Source organism: Hippichthys cyanospilos, chromosome 12 (genome assembly GCF_059441005.1).
Source record: "Hippichthys cyanospilos isolate Australia breed blue-spotted pipefish chromosome 12, RoL_Hcya_1.0, whole genome shotgun sequence".
Taxonomy (NCBI): domain Eukaryota; kingdom Metazoa; phylum Chordata; class Actinopteri; order Syngnathiformes; family Syngnathidae; genus Hippichthys; species Hippichthys cyanospilos.
In genome coordinates this window covers 310,983-338,549 of record NC_142380.1, presented here as the reverse complement: position 1 = coordinate 338,549, position 27,567 = coordinate 310,983, and the positions used below count along the sequence as shown (strand labels likewise).

The 27,567-nt window shown below is 54.2% G+C and overlaps 2 protein-coding genes across 3 annotated transcripts; one reads left to right on the top strand and one right to left on the bottom strand.

Moving 5' to 3' along the window:
- Positions 1–953: 953 nt before the first annotated feature.
- kif1ab (kinesin family member 1Ab) lies at positions 954–20,795 on the bottom strand. Of its 2 annotated transcripts, none has more exons than XM_088429029.1 (48): positions 20,389–20,795; positions 18,962–19,118; positions 17,880–17,953; positions 17,609–17,788; positions 17,457–17,525; positions 17,217–17,395; positions 16,981–17,092; positions 16,841–16,918; positions 16,705–16,770; positions 16,533–16,550; positions 16,372–16,450; positions 16,223–16,301; positions 15,710–15,852; positions 14,616–14,815; positions 13,972–14,051; positions 13,805–13,880; positions 13,657–13,736; positions 13,474–13,580; positions 13,205–13,288; positions 12,936–13,116; positions 12,777–12,849; positions 12,606–12,696; positions 12,381–12,529; positions 12,113–12,291; positions 11,819–11,956; positions 11,626–11,744; positions 11,455–11,540; positions 11,126–11,264; positions 10,870–11,053; positions 10,538–10,628; positions 10,281–10,399; positions 10,138–10,193; positions 9,583–9,691; positions 8,635–8,701; positions 8,302–8,386; positions 8,083–8,188; positions 7,859–7,882; positions 7,634–7,748; positions 7,400–7,533; positions 6,791–6,852; positions 6,573–6,718; positions 6,060–6,221; positions 5,905–5,976; positions 5,424–5,533; positions 4,793–4,912; positions 4,516–4,708; positions 4,309–4,427; positions 954–4,051 (listed from the first exon to the last, which is right to left on the bottom strand). In XM_088429029.1, exons 2-48 carry the CDS (start codon positions 19,065–19,067, stop codon positions 3,994–3,996), a joined length of 5,097 nt encoding a protein of 1,698 aa, XP_088285155.1. In that variant the 5' UTR covers positions 19,068–19,118; positions 20,389–20,795; the 3' UTR covers positions 954–3,993. The 2 variants fall into 2 exon arrangements, with proteins under 2 accessions (XP_088285155.1, XP_088285156.1); XM_088429030.1 differs by having other exon boundaries at positions 14,616–14,746; positions 20,389–20,794.
- Positions 20,796–22,352: 1,557 nt separating this feature from the next.
- On the top strand, positions 22,353–27,535 carry agxtb (alanine--glyoxylate aminotransferase b). Its single transcript, XM_088429031.1, has 11 exons — positions 22,353–23,981; positions 25,086–25,278; positions 25,347–25,411; positions 25,633–25,733; positions 25,808–25,878; positions 25,979–26,063; positions 26,260–26,358; positions 26,422–26,491; positions 26,659–26,754; positions 26,835–26,963; positions 27,207–27,535. The coding sequence occupies exons 1-11, from the start codon at positions 23,733–23,735 to the stop codon at positions 27,312–27,314; spliced, it is 1,266 nt and encodes a 421-aa protein (XP_088285157.1). The 5' UTR covers positions 22,353–23,732; the 3' UTR covers positions 27,315–27,535.
- Positions 27,536–27,567: the final 32 nt, after the last annotated feature.

Genomic DNA, 27,567 nt, shown 5'->3' with positions numbered 1-27,567 from the left:
GAACAGCGGAATCGTACCGACGAGACAAAGGCAAGGGTTCAGCTTATTTGAAGTCAACTTTGTTTGTATGACATCTGTTCGCCGCAGGTGTTTTTTTCTGGATTTTTCACTAACCCGGCCTGACCTGGGATGGCGTGGTCAAATAAACCCCTCGAAACGTTCGGTGGCACCGGCCCTTGGACGTTGATATTGAGATCCTCAAACAAAAAGAGCAGCGGCCACTTGATATATATATATATATATATATATATATATATATATATATATATATATATATATATATATATATATATATATATATATATGTGTATTTATTTTTTTTACGAGGGACCTCACCCTTTGCCAAATGAGCAAAATCGCAACATTTACACAGTCTGCCTTTAACTCTAGCCGTCATCAAGCTATAACCTTTTCAAACAGTGATGTAAAACGTATTGAAAAGAAAAAACCGTCACCCGCAGTAATCATCCTCAAAAGTGCACGCAATACATGAAAAAATGCTATCAGTTCGTCAGAAGAAGGCATGCATTTAAATGACGATCACAGTAAGGAACGCTAAAGCGCCGGATTACTTTTGGATGCTTTTTCTTAATCTGACGTTAAATGGCCGATACGCATTTCAGGGCAAGGCGACTTGCGCGAACCGAGTCGTACTCACGTTAAACCGCCGGCCGAGAAAGGTTGAAGAATGGCGTCGATTCCGACGGGAAATCCGGAAGCCGCTATTGCCTTATAAAAGGAAGAGCGAAGGCGCCCACCTAAAGCTCAGGCGGGGGGGGGGCCTGACACCTGTCCGTAATTCAAAAGGGAGGACGGCTAGGGTGACCTACCTGCACGTGGGGCTACGGACCGACCGCCTATCCCCGGTCGGCTGACGGGTGTGAACCGGAACACATCACCTGTCGTCATCTCAACCGGCAATAACGCGACCGTGTCGTCGTACGCTCCTTGACTGAGACGATCAATATTTTTTATTGTGATTCATTTATTTTTTCGCTCTTGACACGTTACGAGAAGAACAGAGAAAGATACAGTTGAGATTGGACAAAAAGTGCAAAAAACGATCCACGATCACCCCGCGGGACTGGTTATGAATATTTCTATTTCATTGGCGGCGGACAGAAGAGAGCTCGGGGAGAGCCCGCACGCTGCGTAATCCTCATTTCTATACAAGACAGAGCCAGAAGGGAGGGTTCCTTACAAAGATCAGGTGGACAGTGACTAAACTTTACGCAAGTACTTGTAGAGGCGGGAGGAGAAAGAGGAAGGACTAAATGCGGACCCGCATGCTTGGATCCAAGTCTAAGAAGCAGCCCCACGTGAAGCCAAGCTCACAGCGCACAGAAACGTATACGCCGTCTCCGGACGACCCGGCTTCGCCGCGCTCCGTTCAATCCACGGCTTCCCGGGAGAGGGGGTGGCCGCGTCTACGCGGACTGCTGGCGTACGTGCCCGCGCCCGCGTCCCCCGCCGTCGGAAAGCCATCGCTGCCGAAGCGTCTCTAACCCTAAAGTGCCGGATCGAATGCGGGTCGAAGATTCTGAATGATTAGAAATAGCGTAGGCGTACTTGCCCATCGAGCCCAACGTATACGCGCAGGAGTCTACTTGAATGAGCCGTGCCGTGCGGCGCGTCCTAAAAGCTACACAAGGTCAAAACAACATCTTCCCATTTTGTAACGATCAACGCTTTGCCCCAAAAGAAAGGCGGCGTTTGCTCCGGGGTCCGCACGGCTAGACGGGTTGGCTGGCCCGCAGCGCGCAAAACCAAAGGCCCCATGCTTTTGTGCCAACCTTTTCTTTTCCATAATAAAACGGCATTCTGTTTTTGGGGGTCGCGCGGCATTCGCGTTCCGCCGAGTTTACGGCTGCGTGCCGGATTAGGCCTTCTCTAACCGGGGTGCTCGGCTCCATACCTCGCCGCCGTTGAGCGAATGGGCCGGAGGCATCCTAACTTTGACGCCGTCCCGTCCCTTTTCGTTGAAACGTTGAACAAGGCTGCGCTCCGACCTCGGCGCGGTCCGCTCGCTTCTTTTATTTGAAATAATGCCGTAGCAACCTGAGCTAACGCGAGCCGCCGTGGGCCGCGACGTCTGCTGCCGTCACGCCGATCGTGGAAAGCAATCTGAATCCGCGCGTCAACACTGGGCTTACGTGGCCGACGGAACAACCTTCCACGAATGGTGTCGGATACAAAAATAAAAAAAATCCACAAAGTTAGCGTTCATAGGATGCACCCATACTTTTGTCCTTCACTTTTGAGAAAAAAGCGCGTCTGGTATCGGGGAATTGGGGTATCGGCGACGCGCCCGTTCCTTTTTCCGGCCTTTTTGTTCGCCGTGGATTTTTCCAATGGAGATAGATGATGCGCCCGGGCTCATTAAAGGATGGCACGGACGCATTAAAAACAACTCCAAAGCATCCCCTGATATCATCGAGCAGCTACGACGCAAACTAGTTGTCTTTTTGCTTCCGCGCGACACACGTGAGGAAGTTTACTCGTCTAGGTCGTATGGCAAAAAGTCCGTAGCGGTCAGCGTTAGCCTACAAACCAGCTAAAGAAGAGGGAGCGCAAAAAGGGGACGTCGATTTCAAAAGCGGGGTAACATAGCCAACAGGGTTTCGGGCCAAATGACCGAAGCTCGCGGCGGGCCGGCTACACAAATGCCCATCGTTGATCCGAATGGATTTGAAAACCGCGTAGATCGCGAGGCGTCCGACAATCGCGACGGGAAAAAAATCCCTCCGAGCAAACGGCCGCGCCGCCGATAATCGCCGGGGACGATCCTTTCGATTCATCGGTCCGATTGAGGGTACGTGCGCACGCTCCGGCTTTTTGTCATCTAGAAGCGCCGAAGTTCGGTAACACGAGTGCAAACTATACACAAAGGATGGAAGGAAAAAAAAAAAAGCTTCGGTAACGCAACGACTCCATAAGGACGGTAAAGTGCCGTGCGACAAAATTGATCGGCGGTTCCATCGGAAGTCACTAAAAACATATGGCGACGCTAAATAACATTACTTTGTGATAATACGCGCAAGGGCGTATTGAAGGCCAGGGTATTGCGATTTTTCGGAGGAGAACGTTGGGAGGGCAATCGACGCTTCCGTCCAAATGTACGCTCGAGCGCTTACGTGGCAAGTCATTTGAGCGTTCGTTCAATATTTTGGCGATCCGTCTCGAGGTCCGTGTCCCGGTACTTTTTTTTGTCGTCGCCAGTAGCATTAACCGCAAAGATTTTTACCACTATGTTTCGGCGCGGGAGGACACCTTTGGCGTACGAGCCCATCGGCCGCGTCCGATTTTTGACACCTTTCTTCGACCGGTTCCACTTCTGGCAGACTAAACATGAGGTCAAAATGAGAACGTCGGTCTTGAAAATCATCGCGGAGCAGATCACTACTCATATTTCTTTGGCCGACAAATAGGAAAAAAGACTCCTCCTCCGCCTGTCGCCTCCTCCTCCGCCTGTCGGTAAGCGCGCTTTGCACTAGTAGCCGCGACTAGTGACGCCCGAGCCGTCGTCACACCGGGAAAGCGTTTCCCGAGCGGCGCGTGGACCTTAAGCCGGATATTGAGTAAATGCTCAAAATGCTTCACCGATCCAATGTCCTCGATTCGCACCGCCGGTCGGAAAAAAGGCTCCGCTGGCGCAAAGAAGAGCGCCTCAGTTTTACCGGTACGCCGGATGTCAAATGGCGTCCCGCTTCAAATGGCTTTCGGTAGCCGCGCGACACCCGGAATGCCACGGACGAGGCAAGCTAGCGCTGCGGCGGGCGCGCGAAAAGAACACCCGGCGTGACGGCCGGCCAACAAAAACAGGAAAGGCCCACTACATATATATGACTATACAGTACACGGCGGCGTCAGCATGCAGCTTTGTAACGGTGATGGCATGTCCACGATATATTTAGAGGGTTATTTCTGGGGTTTATGGAAGGTAAGAGAGTTGGCGCCGTTTCCGTCGGATCGCAAAGAGGCCCGCCCAGAGCCTCACATCCGCTGGGCCGCCGGCGCCGACTGGACCGACTTTCTTCGGGACAGTTTGGACCTGCGAGAACAACGCAAAAGGGGCGCCTTTGATCGAGGGAAATAAAGGATCGGCGCCGTGCCGGAGAATTTGAAGCCGACTGGCCCCCGACCATCGCCGAGCGCTTTTGGATCTACCGAATAACCACCGCGCGCATGTGTATGTGCGAAAAGAATTTTGCGGGGTCGCCATTTCCGATTCGGCCGGAAGCGGCCCCGCGTTCCGATCGGTTCGCTCTTAATTTGAAAAGAGACCCGGGCGGGCGCGGCAAAAGTCACCTGATGGTACCCGCCAGCAGAGGGTTGAAGGCGTAAAGCCAGTCGTGCATGTCTTTGTCATCGTTGGCTCGCAGCAGGATCCCGCGATGCTCGGTGCACACGGCGAAGGTGTTGGGGGTCTGCGGACGGCAGAGGAAGAGCCGCTGGACACGGCGCCCGGGCCGGGGAGGGGCGCGGGGGAAGGGCGCCGGGGCCCTCGGCTCGTACCCGCAGCAGAGTCTGCCTGTCTTCGCTGTATTCCACCTTGGCCGACGACAGGTTGATGACGGCTCGCTCCACGCCGTCCCTCTCGCCGCGATACAGGTAGACGTAGGGCCGGCGCACCACCACGTAGCGTTTCGCCCAGCCGCTGGCGTGGGGCTCCAGGAAGTGGAGGTAGCCCTTCTTGGACACGATTGGGCTGCGCGGAAAAAGATTCAAAACGCAGGTCCCGCGCCCTTCCGTTCGGTCGGAGCCCGACGAACGCGCGCGCGCGCGCGCGCACCTGACTCGTATCTCCTGTATGTCCGGGACGAAGCTGCGGCCTTTCAGAGCTTTCTTTCCGTCCGCCGGGCCGAACGGGTCCAGGTCGGGCGTGGACGCTCCGGAGCCGGGCTCGCCGTGTCTATCGCGTCAACGGACGGACGGCGTGATTCCAGCAAAATGCCACTGGATGGCGTCAAAGCAATACTAGGGATTTCATTGATTTCCTTTCCACGAAAGTTCTAACCGTTTATACGAAAAAAAACATTTCAAAAAAATCATACCAAAACAACGTGTTCATTTAAAAAAAAAGCTTCGTTTTGACAAACCAAACTAAGAACCGAAAAACTCCACGGTGCCCAGGAATTTTTCGCAAACCTGGCCTCATTCTCACCCAAAGTAGCTTTCCCTTTGATCAGTAGCATTTTTACGTCCAAAACTGCCATCGCAGTAATTATTCTGTACATTTATATATTCATGAAATGTCATAATTGGACAGACTTTTTCATTCGGGGTCCAGGCCAAGCCAATCAAAGAAGTCCTCCAAAGGCTTCCCTTTGCGGCGGGCGCTTTTTTTTAGGAAAGCCACTTCATTTTAGGAAAGCCATCCTACATGGGCCAACGGAAGGCCGCCGCGGCGAAGAATCCCGCACCTGATGTCGTAGTGTCCCTCGATCAGCGAAGGGCAGGTGGAGGACGGCGTGAGCGAGCTCAGCGTGGACACGGACGCCTCCCTCATCAGCGACGCCGAGATCTCCGAGAGCTTCGGGGACACACGGACACGCGTGGAGAAAAGGCGCGCGGGGCGGCGTCCGACACGCGGTCCAAATGCCGAAGAGCCCCTTGGGTGCCGTTCAAAACGGCCGTGCGGGAGGGCGGAGGGGGAAAGGTCGCTCGGAAGCCAAGCGCGTCCCCGAGCGCTTTGTCGGGAACGCGGAAAAGTCGGAAAACGGTCGGCGTCACTGGGGTTATGCTAAGAAGTGAGGTGAAAGGGGACCTGGGGGATTTCTCGCCATTCAAACTTCCCGTTTACTCCTACTGCATACACGAAGAGAGAAGAACGCGCCGCGGCGAGCGAGGGGGCGGATCTAACGGGGCCGGGGGGGGCCCAAGCTTTTGCGGGCAGGGGCTCACCTTGCTCTCGCTGGCACTGCCGCTCACCTGGCTGTAGTCCCTGTTGAAGGTGTGCATCAGCAGACGCAGACACTGAGGAGCGGGAGGGGGGTTGGGGGGGGGGGGGGTCGTCAACACCTCCCACAGGAGGACCGGCCGCGTCCCGGGCGCCTCACCTTGGCGGCCAGCTCCCTCCGCCTCCGGTCGGGCGGCGGGCTCGGGACGGGACCCTCGGCCGAGCGGCCCGCGTCGCCGCCCTTGCGCGGGGCGTCCCGGCCGGCCAGCAGGGTGGCCTCCAGCTTCTCCCTCAGCAGCAGGTAATGCCGGGTCTTCTCCACCTTGGGAAGGCGCGCCACACAATTGCGTTGGGGAAGGGGACCCCGGTCGAGACTTTCCCTTCCCTTCTTGAGTATTGACGTCATGGTAAAAAAGCACCGGCTCGAGCGCCGGCGAGGCGTTCGAGGACCACTCGCAATGTGGGAAATCGGAGACTGGCGCAACAAATACATAAGTTACCGATGCCAACGCAAGAAAATATGAGCGGTTTAGGAAGACGAGCTGTTTGCTTGTTGCGACGCGCCAGCGTCGAAAATAGCAGAATTTGAGCCCTAAATGAAGGACGCGTCTTATATTTGGGGATTGCGCACGTATTTGGGGCTTCCCTTCTCCTTCTCCTCTTTCCGACTCACCTCCTGAAGTAGACTGAGCTTCTCCAGCTCCCACTGGTGGTCCAAAATGAGGCTGTCGCTGCGAGGCCTCCACCCGGCCAGGTTCTCTTCCCCTCGGACGTACGCCACCGAGGTATCCAGCACTCGCCTGCGACGTCGCTGCATGCCTGGAGAGGAAAATGAATGCTTTTGGCACTCACATGTCTTGCGCTTTGCGGGTGTTTCGCGACGGCTCTTGCCAGGACTTCCGTTGTCGGCCACGTAGCAGAGAGTCACCTCGTACACTCCGGTGACGCGGTTACTGAGAGAGAGAGAGAGAGAAGGAGCGCTGACACATGCAATCGAACGCAACACGCTAAACGTCAAAGATAGAAGTGTGACAAACGGGTGATTTCAAAGGGGATTTCACGGAGCGTGAAAGAATAAGACCGAAGCCGTCGGTTTGCGCTCCGGAATCGGAAGCCGCCACACTTGCGCCAAGAGCGCCCGTCGCTTCAGGGGCAGAAAGCGAAGGCTACGTTGGCGTTCGCGCTAGCAAGGGCATCTAGTTTGGACGCGCTCGCCTCGGCGCAGGTCATCGACGTGACAGCCTGACTTCAACTTCTTGGTCACCTCGGTCATTGCGCGGTGCCGCCCGGTGTCCAAAATTAGGCATCGCACCAATTTGTTCCCTGTCATTTTCGTCCTGTTGCGAAAGCGCATACGGGTATTTCCTTCGCTGGCATCGGTTCGTTGTCGAACGGATGATTGAATTCCTTCATTGCCCATAGCCTTATTTGAGCCGTCGGGCCCGCCGGGGAACGGGGTCCCCGCGCCCAGCTAAAACGACTGTGACGGCCGGCCCGCACCTCTCCGAAGGCCGGAGGCAGCCTGTACTGAAGAGGTTTCGGATGGAACGGGACGCGGGAAGCTTGGCGTCGCGCGAGTAGAACACCATGCAGAAATCTTTGGTGACCACCGCAGGCTGAGTGCAGTTCTCCATCTGATGAGCAGAATTCAAACGCGTACGTCTATCAAGTTTCGACGGCATTTATAGTGGTGAGGGCCACGGGGGGGGGGGGGGGGGGAGGTGATAAACGCACCTCCAGATAGGCCGAGAGGGTGATGTAGATCTTCTCCCCGTAGGGCGTAACTCTATTCAGGAGCAGAGAGTTGTGCATGGAGCTGTCCCACGCCGCCTGGAATCGGTAGAAGGTTCTGACGTGGGAATCGCCGACGTCGGGGTTCCGCGTGGAGGTTATGGAGAAAAAACAAGGAAATGAGAGGAAAGGCACGCCGGGCCACGGGTCCGACTCATTCACAAATACCTATGGTCGACTCCCAAGGAGACGCTGGCGGCAGGGAAGGAAGGAATAGCAAATGTTAAAGGAGGAAATCAGATTCGTGCGAAACAAATCACGGGCAGAGTGAATGGGAGCAAAGAAAAAAAAAAGGAAGAGAGAAATAGAGGCGGATATTAAACTTCGGAAATGCTTTTTTCTCTTTTTACTCCAATTGCTCGGCGGCTAAATACGGAGCGGCGAATGCATACTTGTCATCGTGTTTCGGCCAAAAATATCCAGAAGACAGGATGTTCAGGGAAAGGATGTTGGGGTCAACGATGGTCTCGTCAGCTTCCGGAGTGTTTCTGATGCGCCCTGGTTTCGACGAAATACCCGAGAGGTTGAAATTGCCCAAGAGGAAAAACAAACAAAAAAAACCCCACGCAGAACTTGAAAATCCTTGAGACGGTACTTTCGGGCGTACTCACCAATCACCAGCTCCTTCACCTCTTTCCATTCAATGTCGTTGCCGTTTTCGTGCGCGATGGTTACCGTGATCCTTCTCTGAATCCCCTGCCGAATCGGGAACGAGCGTTGACCGAGCTAATATTTCAATACGAGAGGCGAACGTGCAAGCTTCTAGCATTTTTACAAACAAAGACACTGCGTAAACAAAAACCGGCGCGGCGCCTTTGCCCGACGGCGACAGCAGCGAGAGTGGACTGAGAATGTGGAGAAGTGGCAAACAAAACCAAAACTCGAACATTTACCACAAGAAGGCGTTTTAAAAAAATGAGTTTGGCCTTTGGATGCCTTCAGACCTGATGTAGGAGGAAGGTGCCGTGGCAGGGCATCCCGCCTCGGTGGTCCACCACAGCCGGGATGTAACTACAGACGAGAAAGACAAGCAACAGGTGGATGGAAATTGGCCGTCCGCAGCGTTCGCGCCAAATCAACTGGATTTTCATCCCTTTCTTTATCGCCTTGAATAATTGCTTACAATATTTGTTGTGATTTATAAGATAAAACTCATATCACAATTCAAATGTCACACAAATGTAGTCAAAGTGGTGATACTTCGGCGCACATGCTTGATTTCAGAGCGGGCAGCATAGATTTTCACTTGAAATCTAGCATTTAGTATTGTACCCAGAGTAGTGAAGGGATTAAAAAGGAGACATTGATTACAAATTGCAATTAATGATCAGAATGAATCCTATTTTAATCTCACCTCCAAATCTGTGGGTAGAACCCGCCACCAGAGTCGCCGTAGTTAGCTGTGGCGGCGGTCACGGTTGGGTGCTTGGCATTTATGTTGTAGGCTAAACTTGAACTCTAGTGAGCGAGCTCCATTTTCCAAAGAAAGCATATCCCTCTACCTTTACCAAATTCCCCATCGGGGCATTGCATATAAACATTCCATATAAAGTTACAAGGATGCCGTTAAAAAAAAAAAAAAAAGGATTGCAATTATTATGTTTATCTGACACCTGCTTTCTATATTTTTTTCCTTTTGGCAATGCCTGCGTATCACTATGACTGTATTTAATCGATCGCAATCAAGATATTTTTCCAACACCCCTTTATTCATTTCCTTGAAATGAAATGACCAAATAACAATCATCTTCTTCTGGATAAAATGCATTATTTTGCATCTGTCAGTCGGGCGGGCTCATCTTTTCGACTTTTTTGCACGGCCCTGATAGAGACGCTAAAATCCGGACGGGAAATCGGGTCACGCGCTTGATCGGCATGGAGATCAAACTCACTCTCCGCTGGCTTCCAGCTCGCAGATCTCAAAGAAGACCATCAGGTCGTATTTGGAGTGACAAGGCCCGGCGGCGGAGCGGGTGAGAGTGCTGAGCTTTGTCGCCGGCACTGGAACACAAAAGAACAGAAAAGAAGCGGCCATTTGGAAGAAAAGCAAGGGACGTTTTAGCTAACACGGGTAGCACGGCCAGCCGCGAGGCCGGCCGCCAGCTAACGCGGCAGTTTACGGAGGCGTGAATGAACAGTCATTTTTATTTTCTTTTTCGGACGTATTTCACGCGCTGTACATTCGCTATCTGCCGGAGGAGGTCAAACACCTCCACTATCAGGACCCCTGACTTAAGTACGTGCTAACTCCAACATCTCTCCGCTGATGGGATGAATGATTAACATTTTACACAACGCGTAAGCCATTTATCTCATTTCTCAACAGCCTAAGAAGTTCAGGGTCACGTCAAATCCGGAGTACAAAACGAACGGCAGACGTGTAGGATTTCACGTTCGCTATCACGGTATTGCGGATCGCCTTCATTTATCGGCTCCAAAAAGGTCACCTGGTTTGGACAAAGGCATGACTCTGGGAAAGTGCCTTCTGGACGGCCTCAGCGGGCTGAAAAACACACAAGGGGCCGATGTGGAAAGCTGTCGCGCGCGCGTCCTCGCGCGTCCTCGAAACCCCCCGCCAAATGCGGCTGACCTGATTAAATCCTTGCAAAGGGGTGGGAAGGCTTGCTTCTGATAGTGACCAAACACCTCGAAGACGACGGGCTGGCTCTTGACGTACTCCACGAAAGATTCGGTCACCTCTACTGAGATCTGGAGAGAAAAGGACCGCTGCTCTCAAACCGGCCGGCTCTCGTCGGGCGCGTCTTACATTTTGCACGTGGTAAAAGCCCAGCGGCGGGCCCCTGCCCGTGTTCTTAAACCGGCCGGCTCTCGTCGGGCGCGTCTTACATTTTGCACGTGGTAAAAGCCCAGCGGCGGGCCCCTGCCCGTGTTCTTCAGGGGCTCGGTGGAAAAGGCTTCGTCGTGGCGGTGGATGAAGCTGCGGGGAAAGAAAAGTGAGCGTCCCTCATCCGCCGCGGGCCGGGAGGAAGAAGCGGATGGGGCGGGGCGGCTCGGACCAGGTCGACTAAATCTATCTGCCGACCGCGTCATCGCGTTCTACGTGGACCTTTCTTGTCACGGCGGCGGCCAGGGAGAAAAACTCACCCCGGAAAACGGGCAATACCGCGGGTCGATTCCGATCCAACAAAAAGGTGACGCAATTTATCCGGTCCGCTCACTTGAACTGGCAGAAGATGTCGGCGTACTCGGCCGAGATGCTGGAGGCCTGCAAAACGGTGACTCTGAAGGTGAAGGTGCTGCCTATCTTCAGGTGGGACAAGACCTTCTCCGGCGACAGATCCAGAGGGAGGTCCGGACCCAGTCCCGAGCTCTTGGCGGGGCTGGGTGGAGGCTCCGGAGTAGCTACGCGGAAAGAGAAGAGCAAACGTGGACATGCGCCGAGACGCCGCCTGACGCCGACCGCTTTCCTCTCACCTTCACACGTGTTGTTGTTGACTTCATCCGCAGAGATTCCCACCTCCGCGTTTTGGCCTTCTCCTTCCACGATGCGGAGCTCCTCCTGGGACGTGTCGGAGTGAGAGAGACCACCCGGCGGACACGACTCAGACTGGAACTGGAAAACAAACACGTCCGTGATCGTTCGGGGGACGTGGCTCGTGCCGTTCGGTTCTAAAATATAGCAAAGCCATTCCCGATTTTCTCCGCAAATGCTTTGGAATTCCCAAAAGTATCCGATGAAAGGTCTGGAAATCTTTCTTTTTCTCGAAATGTCTTGGTCAGAAACCAGGCAAAAAGCCGGGCACCTTTTCAAACTGCTTATCTTCAAAGGAGATCTTGGCCGTGCCCGACTGCCTCACGCCGGAACCGTAATCTGGAGCTTCTTCGTCCGCTACGAGCACAAGAGGGAAATGAAGGCTTTGGTGGTGTACTACAGCCACAAAAAAACCCCTTTTTCCCCCCCAAAAACCTCTCACCTGAAATGGCCTGCACAGCCACTCTGAGGAAGCCCTTCACTTCGCCTTTCTCGCTCACGACGGCCACACGATGGACCAACGGGACGGGGTACAGCAGGTTGCTCAGATACACAAATGCTCTGAGGAGAACCGGCGAAAGGGCTTTCGATCGGCGATTCTTTACGGCGGCTACGTGCGGAGAACGGCCGCTCACCTGCCTACCAGACGGAACCAAGGGAAGCGGTCGTAGAAGGGGTCTCCGCCGGCGAGGGCGTGGTCGCAGTCCTCCACGGCGCTGCCGGGGAGCTCGGCGGCGCGATCGTACATTTCCCTCATCAGGTCCAGCCTCTGCCTGCGGGGGGAACAACGCCTTTCAGAAAAAGGAGACGGAAAGGGATTCCATCTGACGGCCTTTCGGCACGAAGTTGCCGGAAGACGGGCGGCGCGCAACTTTGGCTGTTTGCGGCAAAGCGGGGCGGAACCTTGGCCGGAGCCAAGGCCAGGGTACCTCAGTTTCTCCAGAGTCCAGTAATGTGTAGCTCCATTCTTTTGGTCCTGCACTTCCACAGCCACGATGGTCCGCGGGAACGGTCGCCTCTCCCTCTCCTCGGTCTCGCCGGGAGGCAGCAGATCAGGAGGCAGGGGGGAGTACAGCGTGTCGGTCAGAAGGACGAACTGGAACTGGACCTGAAGACGCCGGCGCATTAGTCCCTGTCCGTCCGTCCGTCCGTCCGTCCGTCCGTCCGTCCGTCCGCCGGGGCCTCGGCACTCCCCACCTTCTTTTTCAACTCCACGCTGATAGCGTTGGCCTCCTTGAGGAAGATGGCGTTACCCCAAAGCAGATCCCGTAGCGAGGTGAACTGATAGAAGCGCCACTTCCGGAAGGCCCACAAAGCCAGCTCCGTCTCGCGTTTGGTCCACGGCACTGAAGCGGGAAGCGCCGGTTACGCGTTGCGAGCCGAAGCTCCAAAGGATTTCTCCCTCTGGGCGGCAAACTTCACCTTCTTCTTCCGGTTCCTCTTCTTCTTCGGGCGACTCCAAGTAACGTGAGTCCACCTGCTTCCGGAGAGCCTCCAGCTTGCTCTCGTAGTCCTAGAAAGAGAAAGGAAAATAGGTCATAAGAATCAAAAAGCCGAAAAATACCATGAGATGTTTCTGAGGCTTGTACTCGCCAGCCTCTGTTGCTCAAGCAAGATACTGGCTTCCTCTCTTTCTTTACGATACTGATCGTCGAGCTCCTGAAGCCTGAAAAAAAAAAATATATATATGTATATACGTATATCTGAATGCATATACAGTATGTGCGCGTGTAGAGCGACACGGTCTCCAACCTCTGCTCCATCTCCTGCTTCATATCAATCCCTTGCTTCTCCAGCAGCTCCCTCTGAGCGAACGCCCAGTCGACAGGCTCCACCGGCGTCTCCGCGCACGGCGTCCTCTCGCGCTCGAGCCGGGCCTGCTCGGGGTCGTTGAAGCGGAAAACGTGACTCTTGCCCATGATGATGCGGTTGCCTGAATGGGGCGCATGGGCCGAGTGGAACTTTCCTGTTCCGTTGACACCTTTCCTTCAAGTCGTCCTGCTTTTTCTTGGCGGCCATACCTGAGCGCAGCGCGGTGGGCGACGTGACCCGTTTCCCGTTGACGTACGTCTCGGCGTCCTGGCACGGCTCCAGGACCACGCAACCTGAAATCGAAAAAACGGCCGGCAAATTAAACGTGTGCAAGTTTGCTAGACGGCGGTCACGCGTGGCGCGTTTGAATCGGCGTTGGAACCGGCGTTGGAACCGGCGCCCGACCAGAGAGAGCCGACGAGAGAGAGAGCCGATGAGAGAGACCCCAATCAAGCCCCGGCTCGGTGAATGCGGCTACCTTCTCCCTGAGGGCCCGCGGCGCTACTGAAGGTGCAGTGCTCGTCTCGGATGAAATGCCCGCTGAGTACGATGTCCTGGCGCGCCTTGGCGTCCTCGCGACCGACCCTGAGCGGGGCACACCACACGAGGACCCCTCGCTCCGACTCGGATGTCCAAATGCAAACGGCGCGATCCGACTTACTTTGTGATGCCGTCTTTAATGTAGTAGAGCAGACATTCGGACATCAGCGGGTCCTCGTTCAGGTTGACCAGATGCGGCGTCTTGCTCGGAAATAAAGAAGGCCGCGTTGGGAATCGGCCTTGGCGGCTACATGTGAAAGGAGGGTTACCTTTTTGGGGGAGAAAACGCCAACCGTGCCTCCGTCTTCTCTCATGGCGACGCCCATCTCAGCCAAAAGGGCCTCCCTGCGCAAACAAAGTCACGTTCCGGGCCAAAGCCACAAAAAAAAAAAAAAAAAAATACAAACAGAACCCCCGGCGCCACTAGTAATTGCACCTTTCCATTCGGATGGCTTCGGTTCGCCGTAGTTTCTCTTCCCAGGTTTCGTTGAGCTCCGCAATGATTTTTTCTGTTTCCTGTTGGGGAAAACACACAGACCGCCAACTGGAACGCAAAACTTCTCGACGTCTCTCAAAAACGTGTCGACTTCCCGGTGTTAAGTTTGAACTGGAGAGGACAGACGTAGCGCCGACCACGTCCTTTCAAAATCATTTATTTATTTATGTCAATGAAAGCCTTGCTGTCTCTTCCGCCACCAAGCTAACAAGAAGCTTTGAGTTGTGGCCTACAGCGGCTGGCGCCTTGCCCCTCGCGCCTCGCTCCCGTTATAAAAAGAAGCCGAAGGCGCTTCGGGCTCTCCTGTGAGCCACGCCTTTTTTGAGCGTGATCTGAGAAAGTCCAGTGCGGCTCATCTGCGATTTTTTTTTTGGTTGTTTTTTTGCTAGCCACCAGGAGACAATCCACGCAAACGCGCGTATTTGTGTCAATTTACGGAACGACTATGAAATAGAGCCGAATGGATCTCAACGAATGGACGCGCTGAAAAGATACAGTTAAAAAGATAGGACTAAATATAAAAACGACGGTCTCCACCAATGGAAAAAGATCCCGTATGAAGTCGCACAACTCGGGTTTTGTACCTTGAGCCTCTCGATGGCCTCCTCGCTGGCCGGGCTGAAAATGCGATCGTGGAGGTTGCCGATGGAGGCGGCGCGACTGGACATGGCCGACAGCGAGGGGGAGGGGCTCATGCCCGTCATGGCATTGGTCACTGTGGAGAGATCACCCCTTTGATTGACAGCCTGGCGATCATTCACAAAGTTCTTGTAATCGCACAGGTCTGCCAGAAAGAGATGGACGGACGGACGGACGGACGGACGGAAAGTGGGAAAGGGCCATCATTGAGGAGAAACACCGGGGGGGGTCACGGAGGAGAGGAGGCAAACGAGGGGGAAAACAGGGAGGAATAGAAAAGAAGAAGAGAGAGCTCAAATAAACAGAAGGGCGGCCGGTATCCGAGCCGTCGCAAACGGGCCGAAACGAGCGCCGCCGGATCGACCGCGCGTACGGACAAACGAGTGCCGAGTTATGGGAAGAGGAAAACGGAGCTTTGCGCCGTTGGAACCTTTTCGCCTTGCCGTCGCCCAACTTGAAAGGCTCATAACGCCGTCGGATAAAAGCACGCCTGCGCTTCCGACCCCTCAAAACGTCGGGTGGCGTCGGCCCCATTCAGACAAATGTTTCCATTGTGCGGAATTGTGCGGAGCGCCGCGTCCATGCGCTGACAGGACAAAAGAGGAGGGGGTGACTTAAGACTCCGAGTGTCATTTTCCTCCCGTCCCGCGCGCGCAAATGGGAGGGGCCGCGGCTGGCGTGCCGAGACGGTCTCGCGCCTAACCTTCGTTTCGAGTTAAGGCGGAGTCAAGCCGGTGGAGGCCCAAGCAATCTACTAGTCCAGCGAGGCAATCGGGCGCTCGGCTCTGCGTAAACGTTCACGCTCGAGCGCAACCACGTCTGATATATCCGGGTGGATCTGATACATGCGGGTATATCTGATATCCGGGTCCCGGCGCCGATTACAAACTGATGACGTTCAGGTCCGATCTTCAGGTCTCCAAGGTGTAAAAGCAACAACTTAAGTCCGAGTCATCGGATTGGAAAAAAAAAAAAAAAAGTCTCCTCGGGGAAGGGGCGCGCGTCCGTATAAAGCAGGCCTTTCGTCGGAGACACTCACTCTCGATGATGTCGCCCAGGCCCTGAGCGTACAGCAGATCCTTGAGGCGGGCCACCTCCTCTTTCAGCTCGCGCACCAGCCGGTTGTTGGGGTCCTCGTTGATGACGGCGTTGCAGCGGATCTGCTTGGCCCGGTCGGCGTATCTGGAAAAGGGGTTATCGCGAAGCGCTTTCAAACAGCTCCAAACCAGAAGGGATCCGGGAACCCCCTCGGCCGCTCAAACCCCGCCGGGAAATTTTAGCTACGTTCGAGCGGGTCCGGCACCGCCGCGTAGCCCTCGCCCAAACGGATCGTTCCGGGACGGCTGACCTCGAGGCTTTAAGCGAGCCCGTTTGGATTTCGATGACGCCTGATCCGAAATCTATCTCAAATTGCGGCTCGCGCAAAGCAAGCGGGGCCGCTCCCTTCCTTCGGCGCCCGCGTTGTAAAAGATCGTTCCCTTCCCGACCATCGGCGAAGACGGGCCCGGCGGCTGGCAAAGCTCGGCTCGAAAGTAACGAGGGGTCCTCTCACCGGAGCGTACTGAGGGTTTCGTCGTAGTTGATATCGGCGGGGCTGAGGGCAGCCACCATGGCGGTTCGGGAGTTTCCGCCTGAAAGCGCAAAAGGCGTTATGAGAGAGGAAAAGAGCTTCGCCTTTTTGAAGGCCCGCGCACGCCTGACCCAAGTTCTCCCTCAGCAGCCACGTGAGGACCGAATCTCTGTAGGGGATGAAACTCTCCACCTTCTTCTTTTTCTTGTTCTGCGGACATTCAAAGACGGCATTTACTCACGTAGACTCACGTAGACTCAGATAGAAAAGGAAAAAAAGGACCGCTGCTGACCTTATTTGGGGCCGAGTCCTGGCAAAACGTAAACGGGAGACGGCAAAAGTCGTGAAGGGAAAAGAGCAGGGTTGGCGCCGAAAGCCCGCGTCAAGCCGCCCCGGCTTTTTCCCGCAGCGGCCGGCGCGGGCGCCTCGTGGGAAAGCCCCGGATTAGCGCCGCGCGCGCCTACCTGCTCGGCCAGCGCCGAGATGACTTTGCCCAACGTGGTCAGGGATTTGTTGATGTTGGCTCCTTCCTAAAGCCGGCCAAAGCGTCAAAGTTGAAGAAGAGGGAGGAGGCGACGGGCCGGCGAGCGGAAGGGCTACCTTCAGCCGGGTCCCTTTTGCGCCGGTGGAATCGGCCCGCTCGCTCCCCGCCAGGTCCACCAGGCTGATTTTGCTGACCTAGGAGCGCGCGGGTACTTCAGCGACACCCCGAAAGAAAGCGGCGGCGTCGGCCCGGGTACCTTCTCCGATACGTTTTGGCTCTCCGAGTCGCGCTTCTTTTGAGTGAAGATGATGTTGAAGACGGCGTGGGAACGGCTGCTGGTCTCGTTCATGTTTGTGGCGGCCACGGTCCTGGAAAGCGGAGAAACGTACGACAGGACGCCGCGAGGCCGCGGACGCGAATACGTGCCCCCCCCTTCCCCCGTCGGAGGGAAGGTCAAGCTTTTGTGAAGACGGCGCTCCGACGCGAGGTCACCTGGCTTTGTTTCCGGAGTCCATCAGATCCTGGATGTCGTTGTAAGAGGTGACGGCCAGCTTGGACAAATCCTCCACGTAGGGTCCCATCAGCGGATGCTCCCTCACCCGCAGGTTGCCTTTGTTCTTGGGGTTGAGCAAGTCGCGCACGCGCTCGCAGTAGATTTCCATGTAGCTCACCTGAGCGGAGGAAAATCGGATGCTTCCGGGAGGCCCGGACGAAAGGGACGGGATCGCTCACCTCCACGGAATAGGACGCGCCGTTGTCGTTATCGCCGTGGCCGATCTTGGTGAAAAGGTCCTCGCAGAGCTGTCGGAAGCCAGGGGGGAAAAGGGGAGCGCGTCACCCGGGGCGTGGGGCCAGACCGGACGGGCGAAGGAGGCGACGGGCACCAGGGGGATGATGCCCTGCTGGTCGGTCTCCTGCCGCCCCATCATGGTGTAGCTCTTGCCGGCGCCCGTCTGCCCGTACGCGAATATGCAGACGTTGTAGCCCTCGAAAGCGTGGAGCAGCATCTCCTCGCCGATGTCCTTGTACACTTGCATCTGGGACGCGTAGTTGACGTCCTCGGGCTGGAAGCGCAGGCCCAAGGCCTTTTGCGGCTGGAAGCTCGCTAACCGGCGCCGCGCCGCGGCCGCGCCGCGCCGGCGGCTTGACACTGACCGTGGTGTGAGACCAGTAGGAATAGTCAAAGTTGAAGCTCTTGTTCTCTTTTGGCTGTTTGGGGTTCAGGATCGCTGCCGTCCGGTCGAACGACATCGGACGGGAAAAGGACAAAGCCGAGCCAAGCTCGCGTGAGCCGGGCAAATTCCTTTTCTTCGCCGTTTGAAGACGAACACAAGCGACCGTTTACCAAACGTCAAGGAAATCGCTCGTGACGGAGACCGTTTACCAAACGTCAAGGAAATCGCTCGTGACGGAGACCGTTTACCAAACGTCAAGGAAATAGCCCGTTTCTAAAATGTAACCTTGTTCAATGATTGCAGTATTACACGTTTTTTTATGCTTACCGGCGAAAGATGTACTATGCTTGCAGTATGTTTTTACATATAAATTATGAGCACTATGACCCTAATGTGAAGGTACATTTTAAATAAATAGTTGTATTAATACCTCTTAAAAACATTCCTATTTGTTAACTCTAATTAACACCGATGTTTTAATTTCTTTTTTTTGATAAGCTGTATTTATTTTATATTTTTGTTCAAACGTCATTCACTTTTTGAATGGCGTCGGCCGAGCCCGGACCCGGACCGGAACAAGGCGGCCTTGTACGGCGTTTGACAGTAAAGAGCTCAGACGCTCACGCTGCCCGCCAGGCAGGCCTGACTGAAGCTTTTGTCTGAAGCGCGGCGCGCGGCGCTCACTTTTGCTGTGCGACGGCTGCTCCCGATGCAAAATGGCGGGCTTCCGTTTCCGCCATTGGCGCTGGAATCTTTTGCGCACGTCCAGCCAAAGTCACGGTGTGGCGTGAAATATGAAAAAAATGGATTTGGACGTCTAGAGGCGTCACTGGCAGTGAACGGGTTCAACGCTCGTCCCCGAAACGGCAGATTGAGGCCGGTTATTTCACTGGAACCAAGGCATTTTTATTCTTTGCTATGTATACCGGCGTATAGATCAGATGAATTCAACTCATTCACTGCCAGTCCGGTAAAAACGGATAACCCCCCCCCCCCCCCCGGAAGCCGGCCACAAACTCGGCCCCGCCCCCGATATCGGGCCGCGGAAAGGCTGGGACTCACTCGTGGTGTTTCCTGACATCTGAATGATGCATTTACTGTCCTTTGCCATCTCCCTGGAGTTGAAGGGCCGGACCCTGACCGCCACTTTTACAGACGCCCCAGCCATGTTACTCGCGGGAATGGGCGGCGGCGCTGAAAACACGCACGCGCTGGACACCTGCACGGGAAGACAAAAAGACGCCATTATCAGAAAGACGATCGCAACCGTCGTTTCTTTCGTCGGCCTTCCGGTCCCAGTTTGCGAGTATCAATCCGTCTACCGAAAAAAATCGGTCCAAAATAAACCAGCTTTCCCGTCGCGAGGTCGTCTCGCTCAAAATGAGCCCTTTCCGAAGCTCGCATTGTGCAAAACGTCCCGGAAAGCTGGGTCAAATTGATCCAGCTTTCCCGCTTTCAAAAGAACGGAGGCCGGTTTTGCGCAAAACAACTCAGGAAGTTGGGTCAAATTGCCGCAATTATCGCATCGCTCTTTTTCTTTCAGCCGCGCTTGAGTTATTTTAATGCGACATTGCATATGAGCGGACTCGTTTCGCGCTAACAACGGGATTCATTCATTTATGGGTCGAAATGAGGAAACCGTTTGTGAAATCGTTTTCTTGCTGTTGAGACTCGTGGCGGCGATCGGTTGATCGGCTTGTTGGATAAGCACCCGAGTGTTCTGGCATTCAGGTGTGCCAAACGCACTTTTGTGGAGGGCCGGCCGCATTGTGGTTCTCGTTTCCGCCGGAGGGCCAAAGGAATTTTTCAGTTGGTCGCGCACTTAGCTAGTTTTGAAATCAGAAGTCAGCCAAAACTTCAAAGAGAGATGGGGAGGGGAAAAAAGCTTGGGTTTTTTTCCCCCATGACTTTTCAAAGTTGAAAGTTGCAAGTTTGAAGTCAAATCAGCATTTGGCCGGCCACAAAATGATGCCAGGGGCCTCGACTTTGACACCGTGTGTGTTCTCTGGTGATAAACAAACGTTTTCTCCTAAAAGAAAATCAGGGCCCTAAAACGTGGACTTGCAAAAGACATACAATCAAAGTGTATCGTTCTCAGATATAAAAGGCACAATATCTGTAAATAAACAAAAGGGCGCGACCGAGGTGCCATTTTGGTTGGACGGTATTTTTGAGTGCGGATCACGATGCACCGCTTCCTCCATCTTGCCGCGCCTCAAAAACAGCAATTAAGGCGAATCACCCGGCACGGACACTGCGTCTGCACGGCGTTCGGAATGAACGATTGTGGTCGACAAATGATACGCGGGCGGCGCACGTTCGACCGTGTCTTTTTCCATCCTTTCGGTTGCTCTGACGCAGCAAACCATGGACGTCGTCAAAAACACGGCGGGCCTCCGCCGACGACGTCGACGCCGACCCGCCGCCCAAGCGCAACGCTTCATCAAGAAATTTACGCCGTTCATGTGTGAAAAGATGCTGAATGATACCTGGGCGGCGTCGCGTGAGAATCGGCGCCGGGATCTGCCGCTTTCGATTTTTTTTTTTTCCCTCTCCGCGATTTCGGTCCGCTCGCAGCCTCCCTTCCCTACTGCTTCAGCACGGGAAAGGAGGGATGACGACCGGAAGGATGGATGGATGGACGGACGGACGGACGGACGGACGGGCGGAGGCGGGCGCCTGGCTGCGTCGAGCGTCAAACAGGACGAGAATGGGTGACGGCGAGAGGGGAGGGGGAGCGAAGAACAGGATGCGCCACCAAATCGCCTGTCAGACTAGCGGCGGGGCAAAGAAACGGCCGCGGGCGGTGACGTCACGGCCAGCATCAGCACCAGTCGTGAGACGGCAGCTATTTTGTCGGCCGTTTGGCTCTCTCGCCCAATTATCAAGCTATCGAACAGCCGGCTTTCTGTCCGTCCGTCCGTTTATCGATCGGGCGCCATCCCATCACTTCGATCTATCGTCAAATCCCGTGTGGCCTTCGCGAACAGCCTGGTCGTACGAAACAGAGATTCTCTTTTCACGACAATGGACGAAAGCGGCTATAAACGGGAAGGAATGACAGATTCGGACGAAAAGCAAAACATAGCAAGGTGTGGCGCACGCACGCACTGAGAAACTCGTGGAGGAATTTACTCAAATGTCTTTTGTCAAGTGATTGCACTGAATAAAAGTCCGGGGATTTGTCACGAGGCCGGCCTAATGAAGTCGGTGTCGCACTATTAAACACACACACACACACACACACACACACACACACACACACACACACACACACACACACACACACACACACACACACGCCGAGGAAGACTTTGCGTGATATTGTATTGTCCACTTAAACGATTGTGTTTGATTTAATGCGGTGGCCAATCCAGGTCCAAACTAACTAAATTCTAAACAGTTGTCATATTTTTCAGCAATAAAATAAAAGTATTTGCTCAGATGGCTCTTTTTTTTTGAAAGGAACGTTTCTCAACAGGCCACGCCAATGTGTGCGTGCGACTGTTGAGCGCCATCTGGCGTCACAACTGCACACTCGGCGCTTAGCGCTCCTTTTGTGTCGACATCCAGCAGTAGTAGGGGGAGACGTTAAAGTTTAGCCGAAGACCTTGGCCGGCCCTGTTTACCAAGTCGAAGACTGTCAAAGTGCAAAGGTCATCCCTGCAGCTGCCGACGGCCTGTCGGCGCGGTCTGTAGCCGCGCAATAAGCGGACGAGGAAGACGCCGCGTCATTTACAATTTCTTTTCAACCCGAGTGTTTTTGGAGCGTGTGTGCTAGTTAGCCAAAGGTTATAGCGGTAGTTGCTTTTGACTTCACTTGTATTTGACATTGGCGCCGATCGATCGTCACAAACGTTAGAATGGAAATTTAGCGAGTTTCTATATGGCGATGCCGGCCGCTCAACGCAGAGGATAAAGAAGGTACGGCTGCGTTGGCCCGTCTGCGGCCTTTCCCATTGTACGCTAGCGCCAAGCCGGGAGACCCAAATGCAAGGTTACTGCGCGCGCTCGGGCAGCGGACGCAAGCAGCCGAAATCGACTTTTTTTGCAAGAACTGTTTGTTCCCGAGTCAAAGTTCTCAAACGGGCCAAACGGCGCTCGCCAGTACTTCCAGCTGCCGTCAGCAAAGCCGTCGAGGCCAAAAGTCCTTGGACCTTTAAAAGGAAGACGGCGTTCTCCGCTATCGCCCGGTCAACAACATTACCAAATCAAAACAAGCAAAGCGCAGCATAAACTGAAGCCAGCGGTCTTATTTACACGCTGCGTCGTCCTTCCCGCTCCGCTTGGCCGGTGCGTCCGGTGCAAAGGCCGGAACGCTACAGGGTAACAAGGGGTCCCGCTTATTTACCAAAGGTCTAATTATTTACCCGGCCGGACAGCGATAAGCGCGCCTCGGCCCTCCGTGCGTGACATAGCAAAATGGAAAAAGCGGACAGAGGAGGAAATGACCGCGACAAAAAAGGGATCCATCCCATTGGCAAGAAACCCATAATAATAGCGTCGTTGTCTCGCCTTTACCCGTCGTCGGAACGAGAATTTTCATCCTGAAAAATACTGGGCTCGCGCGCCGGCCGGTGACAAGACGGCGACCGCAACTGCGTGTTCTTTTTGTGGCTTTAAACGAACGCACGGATGACACTCGCGGCCGGACCTCCTCTTAAGACCGAGCCAATCGAGCCCTTAAAACACATGTTGGTTCTTTCATCGTTAGTACAACTTCACGATTGTTTTGAAAGCGCCGATGACCCATGCGCCGGCGTGCACGCGCGCCGGCGCGGCCGTGGGTCGGGCGCTCGCTCCTTCGCCGATTGGCTGAGCGGAGAGGAGCCTCCTCTCGCCCCGAGCCGAAGTCGCTCCGGAGACGCCGCGCTCAGACGGATGGCCAAAAACAACGAAAACATTTGCTTTAGCTAAGCGCCGCTGCATGTGAGGCAAACGCTCAAAAGTTGTGTTTTGTATTCGTCGGCGGGAATCGGCCGCGGCCCTGGTTGAAGTTTCAAAGTCGGTGAAGGCTCATTGGATAAACAACTTTTTTTTTTTTTTCCCCAAATAGAAAAGCCCATTCAACAACTTATTGACTTGCCTCGCAATACGTAACTAACACGGTGCTGATTTGCATAGGCAAAAGGACTACTTAGTTGCATGATATTTCCATCCCACCATAAAGAAGATTTTTATCTCGAAATTTGTATGCCTAACACAAGTTAAGTGGGCACCGCGGACGCTTTTTTGGAATTTTGCCATGCGAAGCGTAACCGTGATCGAATAAGTGGGGAGGATCTTCCCCGACACTTCCTGCCTAATACGGCGCGATGTGTGATTTTTGCAAGCCGTTGAGCGGGGAAGCGGGCTCCCTTTTTTTATGTTCCCCGGACGGGCTTTTGACTTTTTCCCTGCCCTCGCGGGATCTTGGTTGGGGGGGCGCCCACCAGTGCGCCCCGTTCCCTTCTGGCTGCTCATGCGGGACTTGGCGAGTAGACTTGAGCGGACTCGACGTCTATAAAGCGTTGAGGGAGGCTCCCGATACGGCTCGGGCCACGTTTGTTTGTTGGTTTGGCGTGCCTTCCACGCCGCCGGCGCGCGATGGAAAAGGCGGCCCCGTCGGTCACCGAAGCCAAACGGGGCCGAGTAGGCGGCGTCTGGGAAAAGCGCGGCGAAGGCGCGTCAATATCAGCGCGAGCCGCGCGATGACGCACGCCGCCCCCTGGCCAATAGGTCAAAGACCTCTTTAGTCAAAACCCGGGCGGGGCCGAGAGCCGGGCTTCAGTCTTACCTGGCGCCGACGTCGCCTTCCTTTGCCGCGCTTTTCCTTCCTTTGCCAGAGGACAGCATGCAGCGGACCCTGTTCGGCCGGAGGAGCGGGCTCCTGGCCCGGCGGGCGGCGGCGGCGGCCCTGGACGAGGCGCCCGCGCGGCGCCCCGCGTCCTCCCTCGCCATCCCCCCGCCGGCGCGCATGCTGCGGCCGCTGGAGGCGCCCCTGCGCTACCTGTTTGGGCCGGGACCTTCCAACGTCCCCCCGCGCGTGCTGGCCGCGGGGGCCAGGCCCATCATCGGTCACCTGCATCCAGAAATGTATGAGGTAATGCGCTTGGCTTTTTTCAAAGCAACCGCTCGCTTTTTTTCCTCGCCGCGTTGGACACGTGAACCGAGTCCAATCCCTCTGCGCCTGCAGACCGCGTCAGTGTGCGAAAGACTTCCAGTTTTGTTTGCTCCTTCGCTACCGCAGGCAGCTGGAAAGATCCCCTCTTACTGCTCGGCGAGTTAAATACAGAAGTTCAAATTATATTGTGTGGAAAAGTCCAAGAAAATCAAAAAACAAAAGCAGCGCCATAATGTATTGTTTACTTTACTTAAGTCTTTCAACGCCAGGCAGGGATGTATTTTGCACCTTTTTGTAAGAGCTCAAAAAGATGAAAAAACCTCCCGGGCATTGAATGAGGTCAACGTTAAATACAACTGAAGTGTACCAAAAACGAATGTTTACTATGGTAAGCCACAACACCACGCATTTCGGTCTGGCAGTGATTAAGGTAAATGCGTACATTTACTGTACTGAACGTAACGCTTCAATAAGATATATCTATTTTTAAAGCCAAGATCAATTGCAGATGCGTTGTAAAGTCCTTCAAAGTGAAATAGAATTGAACAGTACTTAATAATGTACTGTACTTAAAAAAAAAAGTATTTTATTATTGTGACCTGCTGTAACCCCAAAAACAGTCTAAATCTTACATAGTGTCCCTTTAAATCGGGGGGGGGAGGGGGGGCAAGGGTTCACAGATCCCTAAAAGTAGAAATAAATGAAGCCTAAGTAAAAAGAAATCAAAACAAAAGTAAATGTAGTGAAATGTTTTACAAGAGGTCTTTAAGAGGATAAGTGCAAATGTATTTTCCTGTCTTTTCAAAGCTCGATGCAACAGACCTATAGTAGGAACTGAATGCACCAGAAATGTACAAAAAATGCAACTCCATGGAAAATACTGAATATTTCCTTAAATGGTTAAGTTCATTCTAACGTGATTTGATAACGTCCTTTCAATCGCATTTGTGTTTAAGTCCACAGACCGCTAGGCGGAGCCAAAGTCCCACACTTGGACTGCAGGTGTTTTGTTTTGTTTTTTCGGTGCTCGCGTTGGAGCCATAATGTCTTACTCTGAGTATTTTGTGTGTGCGTGTGTGTTAGATCATGAACGACATAAAGAAGGGGATCCAGTACGCCTTTCAGACGGAGAACAACATGACGCTATCCATGAGCGGCTCGGGCCACGCCGCCATGGAGTGCGCCGTGTTTAACGCGGTGGAGCCCGGGGAGAGCGTCCTCATCGCCATCAACGGGATTTGGGGGGAACGCGTTGCGGAAATCGCAGAAAGGATGGGTGGGCCTACGTGCGGGCACGCGTGCCCTTCGACTAAGTCACTCAACTGCCTTTTTTTGTCTTCCCAGGGGCCGACGTACACAAGCTTGAGAAAACGCCCGGGAATTATTTCAGCAATAAAGAGATTGAACAGGTACGAATCGACGTTGTGTACAGTGCCTTGAGATGCGAGCTGAATTTGTTGGGCGAAATCGAATTTACCCAATGTACATGACCGCATAAACGTCAGAGCGGTTTTTGCTAGCATTTGCGTCTCGGCCACCTGGGGGCAGTATAGTACAGCGTAGTCGGGTGGCGCCGCTGCGTTTCTTGAGAAAAAACCCCAAAATGTCCCAACGCGCGGCATGTTCGCAGGCTATGGAGAAACACAAGCCGGCGCTGTTCTTCCTGACCCACGGCGAGTCATCGGCCGGCCTCTGCCACCCCGTCGACGGCATTGGAGACATCTGCCGAAAGTGCGCCCCCTAGCGCGTCGGGCCAATACGCGGGGGCGGGGCCAATTTCTCAATCCCCGATGTCGTCTTTTTAGGCACGGCTGCCTCTTCCTGGTGGACACCGTGGCGTCGCTCGGAGCCGCGCCCATTTTTATGGATCGGCAAAGTGAGACATAAAGTCGCGCGGGCGGGCGGGCGGGCGCCGATGGACATCGGCCGGGAGAAAAGCTCGAACATAACGCCCTTTCTTCTCGCAACGCGGCTAGACATCGACATCCTGTACACGGGTTCCCAGAAGGCCCTGAACGCACCGCCCGGCACGGCTCCCATTTCTTTTAATGAGCGAGCATGGTGAGGACGCCCGTATTTTTATGCGTATGTATTTCCAAAAGAAAAGGCGCCCAAAGGGAAGGCCGTACATGATACGCGGAGAATATTTGCAATTTCCGAGAGGGACGGCAGCGCGTCCCGTTTCGGCACTTGGCGATCTTTTGGTCTCCTAAGGGCTCCTAAGTAAGGGTCTCCCTTTCGGTCGAACCCCGCACAGCCGCAAGATGTTCAACAGGAAAAGGAAACCGGTGTCGTACCTCTTGGACATGACGCACCTGTCCAACTACTGGGGGTGTGACGGCAAAGCGGCCCGAATGTGAGTTCCCGTCGGAGTTGGCTCCGGAGAGCCAATTTGCTGAAAGTTTGCATCCGTCTAAAGGTACCACCACACCGGCCCCGTGTCGGGTTTCTTCGCCTTGAGGGAGAGTTTGGCTATCCTGGCTGAGAAGGTCAACTACGGGAGTGCCCGGAAGCGGACTTCTCTTTTGCGTTTGGTTAAAGGGGAAGCGGAGCGGGGGATTTTCTTTGACGTTTCCTTTTTCGCCATCGCCGGCTATCACGCGCAGAGCCGAGCGCCGCTCAAACAAAAAGCTAATTGCTCCTCGCGGCCCTCTAGGGTCTGGAGGAGTCTTGGCGAAAACACAAGGAGGTGGCGGCTTACCTGTACAAAGGACTTGAAGATTTGGGTCTCAAGCTCTTCATCCCGGACAAGGTGAGGCCCGCGGGCGCCGTGAGGAGAAGAAGACGAAGGAGGAGTCCTTCCGATTTTTCGACTTATGGCCCGATCCGCAGGATTTGAGACTTCCCTCCGTGACCACCGTCGCCGTCCCCGACGGCTACGACTGGAGGGAGTTGCTGGCGTACATCATGAAGAACCACCAGATGGAGATGACCGGAGGCCTGGGCCCCTCCGTCGGCAAGGTGAGCGTCTTCTCGGGCGCCGCCAGCTCCGGGTGGATCTGGCTTTTTTTTTTAAAAAAAGGCTTCATTTAAACGTTTGCTATTTTTTAGGAAACGCTGCACCTTTTGTTTTGCTTTGAAATTAAAACAACGATCAGTGAAAACCACAAAGAGAAAAAAAACCACATACGACAAACTATAAGTGCCTGGATTCATCCCTCGCGGAGGTTTCCGATCTCACGCTTGCGATGTTCTTTCTGTTAGGTGATGCGGATCGGACTGATGGGCTACAACTGTGAGAAGACCAATGCCGACATGGCGCTGCACGCCTTGGCGGACGCCTTGAAAAACTGTAAAAAGAGCAAGGCTTAAAAAGACAAAAAGAGAACATTTCCACGACGAATGGCAGAAAAGAAGCAAGGATTGCCGACGAGAAGGCGTAATCTGTTGCGTCCGTCGCAAACGGGATCCAAAAACATCAGCCGGGGGTTTATTTCGGTTTGGAGTGCTACTTTCCAGACAAATAGACACCGCTGATGCACAAAACGCACTGATGTCAATTCATGTCAATAAATGTGGATTGATTTGTCAAATTGTCGCATGGTCGTGTCGCAAAGAGCAATGA